The sequence below is a fragment of the Drosophila suzukii genome, chromosome 2R (genome assembly GCF_043229965.1).
Source record: "Drosophila suzukii chromosome 2R, CBGP_Dsuzu_IsoJpt1.0, whole genome shotgun sequence".
NCBI lineage: Eukaryota > Metazoa > Arthropoda > Insecta > Diptera > Drosophilidae > Drosophila > Drosophila suzukii.
The window spans coordinates 18,579,472-18,595,899 of NC_092081.1; the positions used below are offsets into that span (position 1 = coordinate 18,579,472).

Below are 16,428 nucleotides of genomic sequence, written 5' to 3' on the forward strand. Positions count from 1 at the left end.
ACCTCCATGGGAACCCCCTATGATGCGGTTGCTTGGGAATTTCGCTCTACTTTTTCGTTTGATGATGCCCACCTGTGCTGTAATTACGCAACTGCATCGGAAAGTTGAGCTGTGGATCTCCCTGACGTTTAATTAAAAATATGTTGGCCCATCAGGCTGGACCAGGCTAAAGTTTTTCTTTTCCCCTTACAGCAGACAGCATTACGATTTATATCCGCTGCTTTGTCAAAATCCCCAACTACGGGGACTTTGAGAAATCTCCAGGGGACCTGAGAGATGGCTGTTTCGCTTATTTGTTTAGCACATGATGCCAGTCAGCCGAATAAAACGCGTATTAGAAACTTGAGGCGCCTTGAAAATGCTGAGGAATAAGGAGGAAAGCAGCCTGCCGGCACTTAAGCCGCTTTTTTTGTTATTTGACTTGACAAGGCCATTGCATGGGGGGGTTTTCCCGCCGCTTTTCCGCCTCTCCTTAGCTCATATTTGCAATAAAGTCGCTGCCAAGGTCCCTATTGATTTTGAAAATAATGCAAAACACAGCACGCTAACCGAACAAATAATTTAATTGGCCAGCCATAAACAAGGAAATTAAATGCTATTAGAACCAGAGTGTGAACAAAAAAATTAATTATGCAGGGAAAATGAAATAAAATTTACAAATTTAGGCACCTGGCAGGGGGGGGGGGCACGAATCTGCGGAGGACTCTCAGGACATGCGAACGCACCGAAAAGTCCTCAAGAGTCCTTCAGGTTGGCCGTGTCCTTTGGCCAGAGGCCTCGAGCAGCCGTTGCTTTTGCGACTCTGACTGCGTGTCGACATCTTAATTGAAAGCGAAATGCTCCGGTTTAATTATTCAAAGCCAGGACACTTCAACACACTCCTTAGAAAGGCAGCCTGGCCGAGTGACTGAATGACTGAATGGCCAAGATGATGATGATGGTGATGCCTTTCCCGGAACCCTTAGACGATGGCGTCCCTTTTGTCTGAAGTTGGGCGCCCTTTATTTGTTTGCCGGGTGCGCTTTTAATGACCCATAACGGTCAAGGCTTTTTGCCAATTTTAATTAGGCCATAATTAAATGATCAAACGGTGAGGCAAAAGCATAACTGATAATATATATTTATTTAGATATGATTCCCTGCTAATTGACTTCTGCGAATTATGTTTTATAATTCTTGGGAGAGGACTGGGAACTTATATCGTAAAGGGAAATCATGTATTTCATTTTAATTTAAAGGAAGAACACATGAATATGCAAAATATCATGGATGGGAAATCTTTTTGAAGTACATTTTTTTAGTTTCGTAATTAAAATAATAAAGGGTGGGGTGAAGGCATAATAAACCATATATATACTAGCATGTATATAAGGCAAATATGCTAATTAACATCTGCAATCAAAGTTTTTTAATGTTTGGGAGCAGACTAAAAACTGATATATTTAAAGAACAAAATGTAATTAGTTTATGTAAACACAATACCTATTTGATTTTTAACATTATAATAAAGTTTAACCATTTAAAACGGAGTAGGTAATTAAAGAAAGTCATGTAAATTTTTAAATAAAAACTTAGTTATTCAAAATAAGAGGTCTTCCAAAATTCTTGAAGTACAATTAAAAAAATAAAAATTAACTTAAAGCCCACTTAAGTATCATAATGTTAACAAAAATTAAACAAGGTTGCCGAGGTTGCCTATCCAAAGTATATGGCTAATTTGGCAGGCAATGTTGTTACCCAATTTGACATTAGACCCCAGAGATGAAAGTTCAGATGAGTGGGAAATCACTGGGAAACTCCTGCTCCGTGGCAATATGTGTGTTCAATTAGGAAGCAGGAAAAGGAGTTCAATTAATTAAAAGTTGCCCCATGTTGGCCCAGTTTGGTTGCCTGGCTTTCGCTTCGCTGGCTGGCGGCTAATTGAGCCCCAGGCACTTGTTGTTGACATGTTTATGCTGGCCACAGGACCCCCAGACCGCCCTGCACTTTTTCCTATTGTTCAAAAAATGCTTTTTGATTTAGTCCATTAATTGCTTTCAACTTGGTAACTTCTTTTCAACGCACTTTGCCAGCCCGATGATTATTATTATTGCACAGCGCGCCAGTAAAGTTGGCAAACATTTTGGCCGAAAAGTTTCCCTTTTTGATTTCCTGCCGCCAAGCATAATGAGTCGAGAGCTCGCGCCTTTCGGCTCCTTTGCAAAGACAAACTTTGTCTGGGCTTCAGGGTACTAAGTTCCGAGTTCTGAGTTCTGGTCCCGCCGATCCAAATGTTTTTATTGCGCAAAAATAGACTCAAAAAGAGAGAAAGGAGCTTTGTGGCTGCTGCGGCTTAAACGTTACGCATACGCCCAGTGGGCCAGCCACTTAAAAGCGACCGAGGCGAAGGACTTGTTTTCGGGGGATACTCGACAAGTTTGTTAAGCTGTTAAGTTATGGCAACATGTGTTGCACAAAGCGCGGCAAAGCGATGCAGTCGTTTAGTTTTCAGTTCGTAAGGCGCCCGAAAGAGGGTAACCATCCGAAAACATTCGCAGGCGATCTAAAGTAAGTTGAATCGCTTTGCAGTTCTGCAAACACGACTAAATTGAGCTGAACCGGCGTTTAGCGACCGAACTTTGTACAGCTCTATATATCAATTAGGCAAACTTTGAACTTTTACCAATGTTTGGCTCTTCTCAAACTTAAATTGATTACAAGCCAGCGAAACTAATTTTCTTCATTAAATATTTATCAAAATACGGTTTCTTTGGAAAGCTGAGAAAATAGTATAGTATTTGCAGTATCAGAATAATTAACCACCAAAATATTCGGAGTAAAAACACAGCGAATGTACATAAATGTTATAATATTCATGAACTTTGTACGCTGATATTAAGATATTTCTTATAAAAGTATCTTTAAATATATTATTGTTAGTAATTTTATCAATTAAATATCAATTGGTTAATAATTTGTAATAACATTTTTGCACTTTCTACTATTTCTTTTATCTTTGAGATAGTCTTCCTCGAATCCTAATGTAATTCATAGTTTAAGATGTATGTTTTCTTGCTAAAACCATAACAAGTTCTTTCTATATGTTTTTTTATACAATACCTATTTATTGTAATACTTATTACAGAATCTTCATTTAATAGCATATGTCTAGAATTGTTATACGTTTCTTAACTATGTTAGTCCAAACTAAAAACAAAATGTTCCTGCATTGTGAAAATATGAATTCCATCTAGAAAAACCTACTTGTTTTTAGAAAAAACATTTTCTATGTATCATATTTCATATTAATTAATATCATTTTATCAAGATATCATAGAGGATGGGTTCGTGTTATATTAATTAAACTGTAGCTTGCTAAATTGCGTCAAAAGAGGGAATCCCCCAAGCCAGGTACAGAATGAAATTCAGATTCAGAACCAGAGCCCGAACCATTTGCATCCAACATCGCCACCAGGCTGCCGACAAGGGCGGCATTCGTCGGCACAAGAGTCAAGAGCAGATGTGTGTGCTGAAATAAACCATCTGGAAAAAGGGCCGCTGCGAAGTGGTGCCCTGGTGCGGGGGCTCCAAGTAAGCCTCCCCCTTTTCGGGGCCCCCAGGATCAGGACGGGGCCAAAAGCCGCCGGTGGCCTACAAAGGCATGCATGTCCGCGTCAGTTGCATTCGCAGTTGCTTTTGCTCTTGCGGCTTTCCAGGCGGGCGGAGAACGTAAAAATCCACATTAGGATTGTTTTGCGCAAAATGAAAACAATTTCCATTTCGGGGCTAGACAACTGCATTCTGCAGTGGCTAACAATAAAAATAGCGGGAGCACTGGCTCGTGGGCGTGGCAGGTTGAAAGGGCGGGGCAGGAGGCACCGTTATTAGCACCGCCCGCTGGGCGAAAGCAGAGTCGAGTAAATCAAGCGGCACAAAGTCCCGAAGCCATAAACACTGCGAGAAATCAAGTGAAAAATTCCATTCTGTGACCTCGTTTTGTGCACTCAGAAAAGTGTTAAGGGTTTCGATTAAAAAAAAATATTTACGGACCTATTAATATTTTTATATATGGTTAAATAACATTTTCAGACCTGAAAAACGTATATTTTTAATGTATTTTAATTTTTTGAAAACTAGTATTAGTAGTAGTATTTTGTTTGATAAACACAGAAATCGGATGTAAAAATTATCATTATTATTCTTTTTAAAGGCCCAAAACAAAAAATTCATGAACATCTATATAGTTTTCTAAAAGAGTTAAAAATTCTTTAAAGAACTCTAAAGTTATTTGGGAACTTAAAAAAAGATCTTTTCAGATTTTTAAGATAAATATTTTGCTATCAAACAATTTTTGCAGCCTCCAGATTGTATATTAACTTAAATGTATTTATGAAAACTAATATTATTAAAGACCTTTTGAAGATTTTATTAAAGAACCTTTTTAAAGCCTTTAATTTTCAAAGGGTTTCCCTTTAGTTGTCATCAGTGCGAAACTGTTTCCTGAACATTGACTTGCATAGATATTTGTTTGCTTCCGTTTGAAGAACTTTGAAGGATGTTGACAATGACGCGGCGTTGGGGACGGAACAGGATCCTCCTTTGGCTATAAAAGGGGTTTGGGGGTGTGGGCCCGGGGGGTGTGGATGTCCTTGATGCTGTCGCGTTTTATTGCCGCTGGCAATTGGAAACTGCATCGCTTATGCAGATTTCAATTTCGATTTGTTGTATGAACTGAACGCAAACGCCACTCGAATTCCAAAAGACATTGCGAATTGAAACAAGCGACGGCGAGGCAATAAATTATTTGCCAAGTTTATCGCCGAACTTCCGCTGCAAAATAACAAAATCATTGCCTGGCAAATAAGAGAGAGATGTGCACTTGAAGTCAAAGCAAAAAAAAAAAGAGTTGAGATGGCATAGAACAGGCAACCGGAAACTCAATTTTCAGGACAAGCCAAGCCAGCAGGTCCTTCGCTTTTCACTCACGACTTTCGTTCACCTTCTCACCTTCACAAATTTTCCCTGCTCGACGACAACACATTTAAGTACTTAAAAGTTTTCCGATTCCATCCGCCATGTTGCCACACTTTTGCTTTTGTGCCCTGTGTGCCTTTCAGCTGGAGTTTTCCTACCATTTCCCTTCTGTTTGCCGTCTTCACTTGGCGGCGTGAACGGAAACTAACGAAAAGTGGCCAAGGCAAGAAAACAATTGAAGCTCGTAATTTCAACTTGAATTGATATTGTTTTTCCTGACTGCCATTTAGCCTTCCCCCTTCACTCACCTTCAAACCAAGACCCTCCTGCTGCCTGTCCTGAAATGTTATTCTTGTTTTTGTTTGCGAAACAAAGTAAACGGGAAATGCCCAAACACACAAAAACACAAAAAGGCGAGTGGGTACAAGAAAACCGGAAGGATCCTTCGCTGGCAGGGCGATAACAATGTATCACAAAACAATAACTTCAATTAGTATCTATCTGTGTGGCACGGAACCTCGGTCTCAACACCCCCCTCGTAATTTCCTTTTTCCCGCCCAGGCAAAAGTTTTCCGACCAGCCTTGATTATGTTAACACAAGCAAAACTGATTAAAACAGGTCCTGATTAGCCGCCTCCGTCATTCTTGAAATTATGAACCAGAAACTTGGACAGTATCGGCCATCAAATTTATGGGGCTAGTCGAACTGGATAAATCATCGGGGTCCCAGTGGAAACATTCCCCGTTGAACCAATAATGAAAACAAATGTCTGGCATATGACACTAAATGCAATAATGTTGATCCCGAGCCAGATCCTTGGTGGCGCAATTTAATTTATTGACATTCGACGCTTTGACATTTTATTGCTCCCCAGACCAAGTTACAACCATTGTCCGCTTTCCCAATTTCCGCACTCCCCATTTTCCTTCCGGGTTTTCGCAGTCTTTTGGCCCTCTGTCACTTAATTTGTCAAGCTGCTCGACGCCTGGTTTAATTGTTTATTTGCTCCTTTTATTGACAGGCGGCGTTTTATTTGGGTTCCTTAGTATACACAAAAATTAATCGAGCTAAATTTGAGGAAATTTGGAAACATTTGATATTTATTCTGTTAATTTCAAAAGGTTATCTACCCCAAAAAATTGTTTTCAAATAAAGTAAAATTACTACGTACAAAAGAAAAAGGAAAATACAAGTTTCTAAAATGCTAAAACAACAATTGGCATTGACTAAAATTAAATCAATTTCTTACTACTGCTCTTTAAAAAATGAATTTTACCCCTTTTTAAAGAATCCCCTCCCCATAAAATACACTTCTGCCAACATTTTTCCAAGCCTCGAAACAGTCCTAATAGTGCCTTTCCAGTTGTTGCCCATTATTCTGGTCTTTTTAGACGAATAATACTTAAAAAAATAATAATAATAGTAAATAATATTTCTTATTAACAGTTTGGCCAGGAAGGTAATCATAGTGCACCACACCACTAAAAAAAATCATACTAAATTAATTTATTTTATTTTCTAAAATTTAAGGCGAATACTTTTTTGAGTGTGTCATCGATTCTCTGTAGCTTTTAACAAATGAGTTTTTCGGTGAACAAATGTCTTTGATTTCCTGTGTTCGGAAAGTTGTTATCTTTTGCTGGAAAATTATGTCATTGGAATTCGGCGAGCAGCGACTAAATCACATCCTGCTGACAATATCCAATGGCCTGTTGCTCGAAGTCAACCACACCCAAGTTTTTCTAGTTGTTTTTCCAAAAAAAAGGTAAGTTTTTCTTGATTTTTATATTGCCATCGGCCATAAAACCGAAGACACGCCAAAGGCAGTGAGGAAAAACAGAAGGACATAAATTCCAGGTCTAATGTCCAACATCCCCATCGGCATTGACACATAGGATGCGTGTATGCAGGCAAGGACATTTGGACATTGGAAAGCAGGACTTTGGACTTCGAACTTTCAACTTGGATCCTTAGACCCACATATGCGAAATCTGATGAAACTTTGTGTTTATTGTGCCTGGCTGCTGGGGAGCAAAAGAAAAGCAGAGCTCAAAAAATGTTTTCCAAACTTGTGAGGAGCAGAAGCAGGACTGCCTGATGTCCTTGTCCACCGGATTGTCACTCGGGCTGTTATCCAGATACAGATACTTGTACAAGATATACTGCCAAATCGATGATAGAAGCGGAATGGACACGAGAAAACAAAGCACATATCAGCTGGCTCGGTTTGGACAGCTGGAGATCCCATGGAAAAAAAAGAGAACCCAAATGAATTGCCATCGCTTTGGTCGCTCAGGTAAATCAATGTCCTTTTGGCCACAAGAATGTCGCAAACTTTTTGCCCGGCACGCCTGCTCCGCTAAGTAATTGAACTTTTATCAAAAAAATGCACGCAGCCAAGCAGATGGACAGGGCAAGGGGAAAATCGAAGGAAAATGTAGGGAAAATCTGGGGGAAACCGGAGGTAGTTTTGCCAACTATGGCCCAACAAGCGCCGAGAGCAACCGCAACAAGAAAAGCACATTATGCTTGCTGTTGACAAAGGCCACTTGCCAATCTGGATGAGCAGAAATTGGCGAATAACTACTGAAACGTGAACGCCGAACGATGAGCGATGGTGGCTGGGAAATTGCGAAATGGGAAATGGGAAAGCTCAGCTAGTCCCGGGATCCCTAAGCCTTGTTTTGGTTTCTATCCGAATCTACAGAGACTGAAACTGAAATATATTTATGTGCTTTTTCTAGCAGCAATTACTTATGTATCTGCCAATTAAAATGTTTATTTTTTGAGTGAGGAAAATATTCTATTTCTAGTGGCAATAAATTATTTGTTGATTAAAATAATGTTAACGTACGAAAAATAAATTAAGATATTTGCTCTAAAAATATTTTTAGTTTTTCAGAGGGAATAAATTATCAACGGATTAAAATGTCTATTCCTCCAAATGTTAAATTTATTCTTGTACTCCTTCTTTGTGATGTTCGTTTTAGTACGGAATATATTATATTTCCAGTGGCAATAAATTATTTGTTGATTAAAATTAAATCTTTTTTTGTGTACGTAAAATATTATATTTCTAGTTGCCATGTTCTGTTTAAAATTGTATATTTTTTCAGAGCACGAAAAATATTTCTAGCAGCAATAAATTATTTGCGAATTAAAATGTCTATTCGTTCAAATGTTAAATATATTTCTGTATTTCTTCATTGTGAATACATTAAAAAAAAATGGTTTACATATTTGATGTGTTAATATTATTTGTTCATACTGAGTCATTTAAATTATTCCTAACCTATGAATACTAGTATCTCTTCCACAAGGACATTCATTAATGGCACATCCGTGTTACTCAACAACTCCCCTTTCTCTTCACTGCACTCATCACAATTCTGTTTGATTTAAATTCTTAACTGTCACGTTGGCACTTTCCCATTTCGTGTAAAAGTTGTATTGTATAAATTCCAAAAGGGCGCCCTTCCAGAGGGGGAAAAACCATGCCAGTCATCAAGTTGCAGTCCTCCGATGGCGAAATTTTCGACACCGATTCCGAAACTGCGAAATGTTCGAGCACCATTAAAACCCTGCTGGAGGATTGTGCACTGGAGGCGGAGAATGACCCACTTATTCCGCTGCCCAATGTGAATTCGACGATTCTGAAAAAGGTCCTCATTTGGGCCAAGCACCATAAGGGCGATAATGAGGAGGAAGCCGAAGGGGAGGCAGCCAGGCCAATGGTGGATATCAGTGCCTGGGATGCCGAGTTCCTGGCCATGGATCAGGGCACTCTCTTCGAGCTCATCCTGGCGGCCAACTACTTGGATATCAGGAATCTCCTTAATGCCGCCTGCATGACGGTGGCCAATATGATAAAGGGCCACACGGCGGAGGAGATTCGCCAGACCTTCCACATTGCCAACGATTTCTCGCCCTCGGAAGAGGATTTACGGCCTGCGGAGACCGAGGTTCCGGAGGAGGATGAGATAACAGAGTATGGCGATTTATAATTTCCAAGTGACTAGCTTAATAAATATTTCGGGGATACAAATTACAACAGGAAGTGATTTTTTTACAGAAGGATTATACCGAAGTGCCTTATAGCAGCCTTCAATATCTGATTATTTATTTATACTAAGATAATGTTATTTTGTAGACACCGTTTTCTCAACCGCTTTTTTTATTCTATCATCATATGGTTTTGTTGATTTTTCCTTAAAATATTTGCATATGCTAATGTATTCTCAAAAAAATGATGAAATAATGAATAAAAGGCTATAAGTCCAGAGTTTTCAGTTCTTTAAACATTAATGTAAAATATTTGTTGCATAATATTAAAAAGCTTTTTTAAACTTTTATAATTAAAGTTAAAGTCTTTTCGTAACAGAGGTTTCCCAATGCTGAATAAGATTAAAGAAAATATTTGATACATTGCCTACACTGTTCCTAGAATTTTGTTAATTGATGTTTCCCAATGCCGAATAAGATTAAAGAAAATACTTGTTAAATTGCCTACAATATTCCTAGAAATTTGGTAATTGATGTTGACTATTTGATTGACACCTGAATGACCTTTCAGATAAGTAATACTATTTCCCTATCCACCACTGTTCGCATTTCGTTGCGAATCCATTTCCATTTCCACTTGCGTTTGTGCCAACCGTCTGGCCGAAAAACTTTCGATTGGAAAAGTTTGGCATGTGAATAATATGATGTGGGCAGAGGTCGGAAAACTTTGTCCTGGCGTTCACTCACCTGGTCAGCATGTTGGCTCGATTGACGGCCACCTCGGCCTCCACGCGGAATCTGTCCTGGGCATACCTATCGACCACGCCCTCGCCGAGATTCAGGGAGGTACCCGCCACGCAGTTGGAGCCCATCAGGTGCTGCTGCTCGATGTACTGCAGGAACTTGGACACCAGATCGATCTTGCTGTCCCGGGCGTTGATTACATCGGCGGTTATCTGGCTGGACTCCATGTTCTCATCCGCCTCCTCCACGCCCTCCACATCGCCGATGACCAGCTGCTTGGTCTTGTCATCGATCTGCACATCCGGCGGATAGCCGTCGTCCATGGTGACCTCGGAGGTGTCCAGCAGGCCGGACTCGGAGTCGGAATCGGAGTCGGAGCCATCGAAGCTGATCTGCTTGACCTCCATGCTGGCTACCTGGGATCGGGCCTCCGCCTCGGGCTCCCTGCCTCCTCGCTGACCACCCTCGTCCATCCACTCGGTGGTGCCGAGGCTTTCGTTGGTCTGGGGTTTGCCAAATGGCTGAACCTCCTCCTCCTCCTCCTCCTGCTCCTCTTGCTCCTCCTCCAGGGCATTACTTTCGTAATCCGATTCCGAGGAGGAGTCACTGCGCATCCTACCCCTTCGCCCCCAAGTCCCATTCACTGGGTGAAGGCGGGTTCTGGCCATTTTGGGTTTTGTGGTGGTGGATACAGGCAGCTCCTCTTCCTCCTCATCCTCCTCCTCCTCCTCCTGCTCCCCGAGAGGTTCATCCTCCTGCTCCTGCTCCCTCTGGTAATTGGCCTCATCACGCACAAATTGGCGCGCCTGCTTGACAACGATATCCGGATCACCTGTTGGGGCCACCGTGGCGAATGAACTCTCCAGCTCAATCTCATCCGCCAGCTGCATGACCTCGCTGAGCGCCGTGTCCTCGGTGTCCTCGGTGGCAGGACGACCCTGCAGATGCTCGGCCTCGGCCAGACTGCGATGGTTCTTGGGCGGATGGAGGAGGCCCAGACTCTTGTCCACACTCTTGCGAATGCTCTCGTTGATTTTCTTCTTGTGCAATTTGCGAATTTTATGCGTGACGGGAGCCGGGGATGTGCCCCCCGCCCCGGGCAACTGGGTGGGCGGGACCAGGAGGAGCCGGGTGGTGGGTATAAAACCACCACCACCACCGCCACTGCCACTGCTGTTCGAGTGGAGGAAATGCGAACGAGAGCGCCCGTGGCGAATGTTGAAGCTGTCGCCCGTCATCAGGGCATCCGCTTCCGCCTTGATGCGGTTCCGAGATGGGGATGGGGTTAGGGATGGGGATGGGGATCCAGTTCCAGTTGCCGATCCCGCTGCTCCGGCTGTCTGTCCCACGGATTCCAACTGCGCCTGACCTTGCATCACCCACAAGCCCATCACAAACAGCAGCTGCACAGCCTGCGGCATCCACATCCACATCCGCATCCTGGGGCTCGGGGTTCTTGCTTTTTTGCTCCTCTTCTTTTTTTTCGGGGGACTCTTTGACTATATATACCCCTATATCGCTTAGTTACTCGCCTTGATTGGCTGATCAGCACTTTGTGTGCTGCGGTTATCGATTGGCAGGGACGGGGACTGCTGCTGCTGCTGCTGCTGCTGCTGCTTTTCTACCTTTTGGCATTTTCAGTTGTCAAAGGCCGGGGCGCGAACATCACGCATCCGCACCGTGGTGCACGGCATCCGCTGGTTTGGGCGGATGGACTTGCGGAGGGCGCCCATTTTGCCCCTTCCACCCACTCGCTCGCCTTATGCTCTAATTTTCGGCGAAACGCTGAAACGGAAAAGAGAAAATCGAATGATTAGCCCCCGAGAGTCAGGATTGCGGAGAAAGAAAAATGAAGGATGATGGACACGGTGAGATGAGTTTGCAAATGACACGATGGAAAAAATCGGGAGATGGTAAATGGGTAATACTTCAATAGTATCTTATTATAGAAAATTATAAAAATAATCGATTCAGCTCATAACTCAAGCAACAGCTTATAAATCCAATCAATATAAAAACTGGAATAATATTTTTTAAACAGCAAAAATTTTAATAACATATTTTCTTGATACACCAAAATATAATAATATTTAAAAGCTAATAAAGGGATGTATTTTCAAAACATTGCAACAAACAGAAGCTCATAGCGCCTTAAGTTTGTTACAAACTTTCCCATCGATTGGCATTTAAACGTATTAACTTTAATTTTTTCTTAATCTTATGTATACAAATTAAAATTTAAAAAAAATTAAATTGAATTAAATTGAATCGAACCATATCATTTGCTTAGGTCGTTATTATCTTCAGAGATTTACGACAAAAAAAAAAGAATACAATCAAATTGTTTTTCCATAAGTGCTTATACTAATTGTTCATTGTTCCTAAGCATCCTTTGTGTTTATATGTTGTATTTTTTAACCCTTTTTCCAAAAAAAAAGACTTTAATTCCTAGTTAAAAGTATACAAATATTTTTTTCAGTGTGCACTTGGCAAAACCTTATTAAAAATCCCAGATATTCTCCTGGGATATGATTTTTTCCCACTATTTGGCCTGGCTTTGCGTTATTTCCCCCCTAACGATTCCAATTTCTTTATGCCCTCTGCTGCGTGTACGCTTTTCTGAAAGTAAGCAAAATGTTTTCTTTGAATTATGTTCATTTTTGTGTTGCGTACTGTTGCCTTGAACAAGAATGAAGGTCGCCCTTACATTTTTTGCCAAATTCAGAGAAGGCAAGTTAGCGTAATCGGGCTGCCGGATCGGGATCTTAGCTGCGAAAGCATCTGGGCCAGAACAAAAAGTCATACTCTCAAATTTCGCTTTAAGTCGGCAATTAAAAATTTCCGCATCTGGGCAGCGGTAAAACAAACACAAATAAATAATTGTTTCCCCAAGGGTCGTTGAGTGAGGCAAGGCGAAAATTGCGCATACGCCGCGTGGCACCGCTGCATTGTGGCAGCCAAGTGCCTCCAGCACGCAAATTAAACGCGATTCCAAGGAAGTGCGCTTTGATTGTCAGCTGGGGGATTACGGGGGTAGAGGATTCTGGGGATTCGTGGAACCGAGGCAGCCAAGTGAACATAAATAAAAGTGTACGGCCACAGCTCGCATAAATATGATGGCGCTAACAAATTATATGCCATTTAAATGTAATACTAATTCTGAAAAGAAAATCCACTTGGATGGACCAGATTTCTCAACGATGAGCAGAGCATAAACATTTTATACGCCGCACAAAAGGCACACACAAATATATAGTATATGGTACACGTATACTATATATTATATCTCAGAGACAGGCAGCACCAGTTCTAATTTCGAATTTTATGAGCCATAAAAATTTCTTCAAGGCGAAGCCAAACATCAACAGACAAACAACAAGCACAGTGGCACAATGGATGATAGAGGTTGGATGGGGAGAAAGTAGAAATGCGGGGTGGCTTTGGGGTGGGTTAAGGATATAATGGCCACGGCAGCCAGAGTAATTGACACTCCAGCCACATGGAGGTGTGACTCTCACTTTTCAGACCGGGATCATGCGGCACTATGTATGATTAGTGCAGATTAGGTTGCACTTTATGGGACACTTTAAAGCTTTAGTTTAGATTTATTCAGTGCTGGAAACGGCTATGTAGGTAAATGTTAACCTTAGATTAAGTAAAATCCCTCCATTTGCAAAAGCACTTGTCGATTTTAAGAAGGCCTATTTTAAAATGTTTTGGAGAGGAAAACTCAATGGATAATTCAATAACAGAACAACAGATTTAAAAACAATTTATTATAACTGGCGATTATACCAAGTATCACTTCTTTAAAATAAGATTCATTTATAGGTATAAGGTTGTCTATAAAACCATAGTTGAATTAAGGTTAAAATGAATTATAAATTTTTAAAAATAAATAAAGTTCAGATCTAACTTTAAACCGGATGTTACAAAATTGATTTCACATATAATCGGACATCTACATATGTGCAATATCCCTATGCTTCAAACTTTATCCTGGCATAAACACAGTTTGCGAATTTTATTTTCGCAGCACACAATTGCAATGCCAAAGTTCATGAATTTTGTATATGCAAGAGTCGCGGTTTGGGTGTGGTGGGTACCAATCGAATCGGACTATAAATAAACAATTGACATTCCCGGGGCGTGAGGGTTCTGGGATCTATTATTCATAAAGGCCACAGCAAGTCAAAGGGGTCCCCAACCAGAAAAGGACATCTAAATCGGGCTCTTTTTTGCCAGGGGCTTTGGTGTCGGACAATTGGAAATGGTGTCTCTGGAGGAGAGAAGGCCAAAGTTTGATTCCGGTTCCGGGCTCCACAGACAGGGCTAATGCATTACGACAAACGAGCGGACAGCGGGGGGTTAACGGTGACACTCTCATGCACTTAACCCATGACACCCGACCAGACCATCCAAAATCCAACTCAGCATGCGGGCAGATGTGAACCCGTTGACAGCGCAACTTTCTCTTTTTCCGGCAGACACCCTTCGTCACAGGTGAGTGGCTGCTGATGCAGGTAGCCCGTCCCGCGACCCCTGACCCCTACAGAATGTTTCAAAACTAACAATCCAATTTCCAGCGAAGAGCAATTGCATCTGCCACTGAACTGGGAGTAGGAGTGTGCTTAGTCTGATTAATGCCCACGGCCAGTCCTTTGCCCAGCCAACTTTAAAGCAATTGGATTGTCCAGTTCAGAAGGCAAGGTTTTCTATTCTACAGAGAGAACAAACATATTTCCAGTGTACGTTAGGTAAAGGGGTTAATTATAATATAATAAGTTTTTTATGATCCCCCAAACTATGTTAATTTTCCTCAATGAAACTTTAAAGTCTAGAATCTCTTTAAAACTTTATAGTCTAGAATCTCTTTAAAGTATTTTATTTTGTAACACAATTGTTGAGAAGTATAAAAACCAAGAAAAGTTTTTTGTGGATGTATAGTTAAGGAACTTGATAATAATTTATAAATTACAAATTCCATAATCATTTTAATATTATTTGTGTCATTATTTAATTATATTGGTTAAATCTTTGATTTTGCTTTTATAAGTTTCTATAGGTAAACTTTCAAAAACTAAAAGTTGTGGTTAGAAATTCTTATTTCCCTGAAAAGCTAACATATTGGATATTCATCGAACAACTATAATATTGAAACTTTGTATGAAACCTTGAAAGTTACTATTTTAGATATGGCCTGAAGCTTTATTATTGCTTTATTATTTTCTTTCCGTGTGATACACCCAAAACAAAACCCTTGAAAAGTGTGTTGTTTTTGCGCTGCTTTCCCATAACCATTCACTCAGGCCCCAAAACACATCCTAGTCTCAGTTTTTCCCTCTTTTCCTCTCCTGAAAATTTATGCAAACGCATTAACAAACTCAACGCATTTGCTTTGCATGAGTGTCCTTGTTGCTGCCAGTGACAAAGTTGGAGCGTTAAATGAAATTCGGGTAATTTTTCTGTCGTTGCCAAAGAAAGAATGAAATGTCTTTTGCCAAAATAGCAAAAGAAACGGAAGCGGAAACAGAACCCGTCAAAAAGGAGATTCAGGTAAGGTAAGGTAAAAGAATGCAGCTCTGCGAAGTGGCAATACTCTAAAAGCGATATTTTCTTAGAATATTGTTTAAACATTAAATTTAAAACAACAATCGTAAGATATATTTAAAAAAGCTTAAAAAGTTGGTTAAAAATTCCTTAAAAATAAGAGATGTTAATAATGCTGAAATAAAATATTAGAACTTATCAACTCCTAAAAGGAGTAGAGTAGTAATAAATCCACTTAAAAATGTTTTGAAAAAGGAATTCTTTTTCAACATTTTTGTATAAAAAAGTCAGAGTTAAAGCTTTAATTAAATATACTAAAAAACAATACTTTTTAAGTCAAGTGAGTCTTAATAACTTCTTATTGGGTGTATTATACAAATTTTTTTTGAACCTCTTGCTGAGATCTATCATACTTTCTGGGAAGGGTAATCCAAGAGGCTGAAATGGAAATGGCGGCTCGTCACCTTCAGCTTTTTTTCCCAGTCGTCAACTCATCAGCAGGGCCACCTTTGTTAGGTAATTCACATTATGTGTCGGCAATGGCGTAAAAAAAAATAAAATAAAAAAAGCACACAGCAACAAACAAAAAGCACCGTGCAAGGAATACGAAAAAATGACATTTGACTTTTAAATTGGATAATTTTTTCTGGCTGCCTGGCTGACTGGCTGGTTGCCAATCAACGGGAACGAAGGAAAGGAAGGGTCCTCCAAATAATATAATATGGACTGTAATTGATTTTGATCAGAAGCTGATAAATACACAGTAGACAAAGAAGATTGATTATAATTTCGACTCGATGCGAAAGCAAGGCCTGCACATGCATCCAAAGGATCCAGTGTGTGATCCCAGAAAGATGCTGCCAATTTGCATACAAATGATGCAGAAAACTCACTTTGAGAGCCACATACACCCACACACCCACTGCCGAGCTCATCTGGAGTGTGTGTTCTTTACAGCCACTAATACTAGCTACAAAAATCACATAAAACGCTAGCAAATTGCTCAGATTATGAGCCACTTGGGCTTGGCTTTCCTTTCTCGGCTTTTCCTCCAAGTGGAAAAACGTGGAAAATGTTGAAAAGCGGGGTGGTGTCGCTAAGGCTGTGGATGAGGTGCCGTGTGCGCTGCGTTTTTATGAGCTGGCAAACATGCTTTGAGAATTTATGAAAATAAAAAT

At 40.5% G+C, this 16,428-nt stretch overlaps 2 protein-coding genes across 2 annotated transcripts in view; one reads left to right on the top strand and one right to left on the bottom strand.

The window, feature by feature from the left end:
* The window catches only part of LOC108008207 (uncharacterized), a 51,909-nt gene extending 40,428 nt beyond the window's left edge, over positions 1 to 11,481 (bottom strand). The window contains exon 1 of the mRNA XM_036813284.3: positions 9,704 to 11,481. Within this exon, the coding sequence (XP_036669179.2) occupies positions 9,704 to 11,139 (1,436 nt within the window). The 5' untranslated portion in view covers positions 11,140 to 11,481. The remainder of the gene's footprint in view (positions 1 to 9,703) is intronic.
* On the top strand, positions 8,345 to 9,008 carry SkpF (SKP1-related F). The gene has a single exon (XM_017074630.4). It carries the CDS (start codon positions 8,449 to 8,451, stop codon positions 8,956 to 8,958), a length of 510 nt encoding a protein of 169 aa, XP_016930119.2. The 5' UTR covers positions 8,345 to 8,448; the 3' UTR covers positions 8,959 to 9,008.
* Positions 11,482 to 16,428: the final 4,947 nt, after the last annotated feature.

Excerpts from the sequence above, each read along its gene's own strand:
- SkpF (XM_017074630.4), top strand. The coding sequence starts at position 8,449 with ATGCCAGTCATCAAGTTGCAGTCCTCCGATGGCGAAATTTTCGACACC.